General features: G+C 41.4%; 1 protein-coding gene across 1 annotated transcript; it reads right to left on the reverse strand.

Annotated features, from left to right (window-relative positions):
* Positions 1-261: 261 nt before the first annotated feature.
* LOC147441800 (NHL domain-containing protein) lies at positions 262-1,523 on the reverse strand. The gene is made up of 2 exons (XM_086528192.1): positions 719-1,523; positions 262-584 (listed from the first exon to the last, which is right to left on the reverse strand). Exons 1-2 carry the CDS (start codon positions 1,376-1,378, stop codon positions 414-416), a joined length of 831 nt encoding a protein of 276 aa, XP_086384318.1. The 5' UTR covers positions 1,379-1,523; the 3' UTR covers positions 262-413.
* Between the last annotated feature and the right edge of the window lie 2,343 nt (positions 1,524-3,866).

Below are 3,866 nucleotides of genomic sequence, written 5' to 3' on the forward strand. Positions count from 1 at the left end.
GTCACCAGTGACATGGAACTTATACGACTCTACTAATTGAAGCAATAAAGCATATTTAAGACAAATGTGTCAGCACAAATGCACGCAATCGTACAAGGAATACAAGTTAATATAACTGAAAAAAATGAATGTACTTGAACTACATATGTATGGTAAGGACAGTGATAGACGCCAGTAAAACTTTCAGCCACAATAACAAATGTGAAGTTGACTATGACTTTGCCTTGAACTACCATGACATAATCTAGTCTCTCTTTGTAAGTCGACTGTACTTGTCAAATAACCAATGCATTTGTAATTTGTAAACACCAAAGATGAGAAGGAATAAAACCAGAATGGCAAGTAACCAAAGAGGATTATTATCTGGATCGCCGGGAAGCTGCATTTCCTGTAAGGAAAACTCATGACGGAACTCACCTCCTGGCAAACCTTCCATTCCCTTCTCTGCCACCGTAAAAAGATCCTGAAAATGAGCATGCACGATCATTGCAATGTCTTTTGGGCCCCTTAAGGCAACTGATGTTGAGTTGAAGGATCTGTCCAGAGGAACTTCTTTTACAATAAATGCAGAATTCCAATGGTCCCTGCTCTTCAGCACCCATAGTGCATCAGTAGAAATGGCAACAAGCAAGCCATCTTGGCGTAGACTAATGCCATCAGCAGCAACTAATGGTTTATCAATGTCCACCACATGCACTGTGGCATCGTGAACAGTTACCTTGAACAGCTTCCCCGAATTTGATTGTACAACAAGCAAGTAATCTTCTGTAAAAGTGATGCCATTGAGTCCCGACCGCACAGCAGGGGGGTCAACAGCAACAATGGGCTGTGAATTAAGAAGGGGATTCTCTGTAAAGATTTGGGGATCGCCTGAGGGGCTAATCTGGAATATAAGGTTGCGTGCAGAATCAGTGACATATGCAAAGCCAGAGTTAGGATCAACAGTGACATCGTTAGGGCATCCGTGCTTGTCGAACTTTGCAAGCAAGAGGCGAGCCTTTGTGTCAAGATCATAAGCGGCAAGGCCATGGAAAGAGGAGGGGTGATCAAAGACATTGTTGATCACAGTTAGAATGCGCCTGCGGGGGGCATCGATAGTGACCCCAACCGTAGCTGCAATGCCGCTGTAGTCAGCATCTCGTATAAACTCATCCACTGTGCCATTCTCCGTTATGGAAAAGAGGGATCCCCGTGCTAAAGAACCTGATATAAAATGGCCCAACCCATCATCCCAGACGATGCTTTCTGGGTACAATGCAGGATAATGCAGGGGTACCGTTCTTGACACCGCAGTAGACTTGGCTTCTGTATGACTTGTTGCTCCAAGAAGAATCGTTGACCATGTCAAGAAGAAGTGCAGAGATGGCGCAATTGACATTTTTTGACTGCAAAAAGCTGACAATCTGTCACAGCAACTATTGAAGCAGGCAGAGAGAGGGAGCGACTCAGCGAGGAGAAGAAAAGTTGTAACTTTAAAACTTGTAATACTAGAAACCAAATACCAAGAGCACAACAAACGGTTGGCAGCTTCGTTGCGCCAAAGAGAGAGATTGTACCTTTGGTGCAGCGCCTCATCACTATATCACACGTGCAAAGTCAAATGGGATCAATGGTGGAGGAGGAAAACGAGGGGTGCGTTAATCGTGGACCGTCAGATTCGACATTTTTTTCGAATTTACTAGTCTGTCTGAATTTATAAATTTGCTCCGAATTTACTACTTGGCCCACATTTACAATATGACATACTCGAATCACCTATATTTCAACGAATGCATGCGGGCTTAGTGGTTAGTGCTAATGGCTCGCAGTGGGGAGGTCGCGGGTGAAGACCGCCCCGAATTTACAAGCCTACCCGAATTTTCTTTTCTCCCAAATTTACAAATGTGCATCTAGCGGTCCAAATCACCTCAACCGTCGATCCCATTTGAAATCTCGAGTTTCGAAGTTTAGAACTTCAACTTACCCTACTTCAATGACCACTTTGGAAACAATTTGAGACCTAGTTCTGAAACCACTTTTTTGATGGTTGATGAGATAGAGCCACTAGCCATGCAAAAAGCTTTGAGACAATCCCAAAAAGTATTGACTAAGGTTTCCTCATTGATCATGATAGAGTTAATTTCATCAACAAACTGGTGTAAACACAAATCTTTAGTAGCACATGGGATTCATATACCTTTTAGGAGTCCTTTATCCATGGTGTCTTGAATTAGGGAGGACATAGCCCTCAAGAAATGCTTACACAAGATTGAGGATGCGAAGGAAGAAAAGAGTCAAGGTCTCCTTGCAAAATCATGAGAGGTTAATGCCTCCTTCACGGAGTCCATCACGATGGTCCAAAAGTAAGTCCAACAAGTAACACAAGGCATCACAAAGAAGATTGACACCGAGTTATAGGCAACCCTTCAAGAACGCCAGCTACGAGAATCCCTCACTCTCAAGGTCAGGATCAAAGGGCTCCCATCACCTCATCAAGCTTGATGAAATCCTTCAACCACTCATTATTGAGCCCAATATAGTCTCTTGATGAATGACACAAATAGGCGATATTAATGAGCAACTCATTTCTACAGGCGAAGTCATTTCTCACAGATAACTTGTGTAGACAATTCTCGATGCATTTTCAGATTCTTACAAAACTTTTGTTAGTACTTGGAGACATATGACCCAAGCAAACCCTCAAGCTATCAAGTTTGATGCATTATGAACATTTCTATTGCAAGAGTCACTTTCAAGAAAGAACAAGGCTAAACAATGCAGTTGAACAGGCTTTTGTTGTTGCTTAAAGAAAAGGTGGTAATAGCAATGCAGCCTCTTCTCATGGTTCTTCATTGAGTAGCAAATCACCCATTTCTAATGCTTTTACTAGTAGCACCTCATCTAGATATTATGGTGAAAAAGGTAAGAAGAAGATGTGTTGTCATTATTGCAAGCCTAATGATACTTGATAGAGCATTGTCCTAAGTTGAAGGCAAAATAGGCCAAAAAGAAAGAGGGTGGATTCACTACAAGTGCAACTATTGTAGAATCTTTTGGGAATGGAGATTGCGATGTTGATGTAGATACAGAGTGGGAATTTAGTGCTTAGTGCAGAGTGTACTTATGATCCTTATGTCCATGATTCATGTATGTAAATTACTGCAGATTCACATGTGTGTTACGTTGGTATAGTGGTGCTACAAAGCACATTACTTCACATCGTGACTTGTTTACCTCATGGGAATATGATCACTTGTGCCAACAATGCCTCTTATCCAGTGAACCTTTTGTTTGTATCTACACTTGCAAGACTTGGTTTTGTTGTAAAATTCTTGGATGAAAAATGTACACTTCATGATCTTAGTTTTGGTGATGAAATAGTTGCATTTGGCATTTTGTGCCGTGGGCTTTATAAGCTCAATTTGTATGACAAGTGTGGATAGAATTTTGCAAATGCAGTTGTGGATTCAAAGGTTGTTTCAAATGCAAAATTTTGGCATGCACGTTTTGGGCATTTGACTTTTGTGAGTTTGTTGCATTTGCAAAAATCTGATATGGTTGCTTCTTTGCTGCCCCTTGAAGCACCTTCTAAGCATGTTTGTGAAGGTTATATTTTGGGTAAGATGTAGGATTCAAAATTTCCAAAGGATGTTTCAATGAGGCTACATGCAAGTTGCAACTTGTGCATAGTGATGTTTGTGGGCCTATGCAAACTCCATCCTTAGGAAATCACCTATACTTGGTGAGTTTCATTGATGATTACTCCAAGCATGTTGGGTGTATCCACTCAAAGCTAAGTCCAAATTGTTCATGTGCTTCAAGCAAGTTTGGCTATGGTTGAAAATGTCTCTAAATGTACTATGGACACCCTCCCTTCAGATCAAGAG

The sequence above is a fragment of the Adiantum capillus-veneris genome, chromosome 14 (genome assembly GCF_014529385.1).
Source record: "Adiantum capillus-veneris isolate H3 chromosome 14, ASM1452938v2, whole genome shotgun sequence".
In the NCBI taxonomy this organism is placed as follows: Eukaryota; Viridiplantae; Streptophyta; class Polypodiopsida; order Polypodiales; family Pteridaceae; genus Adiantum; species Adiantum capillus-veneris.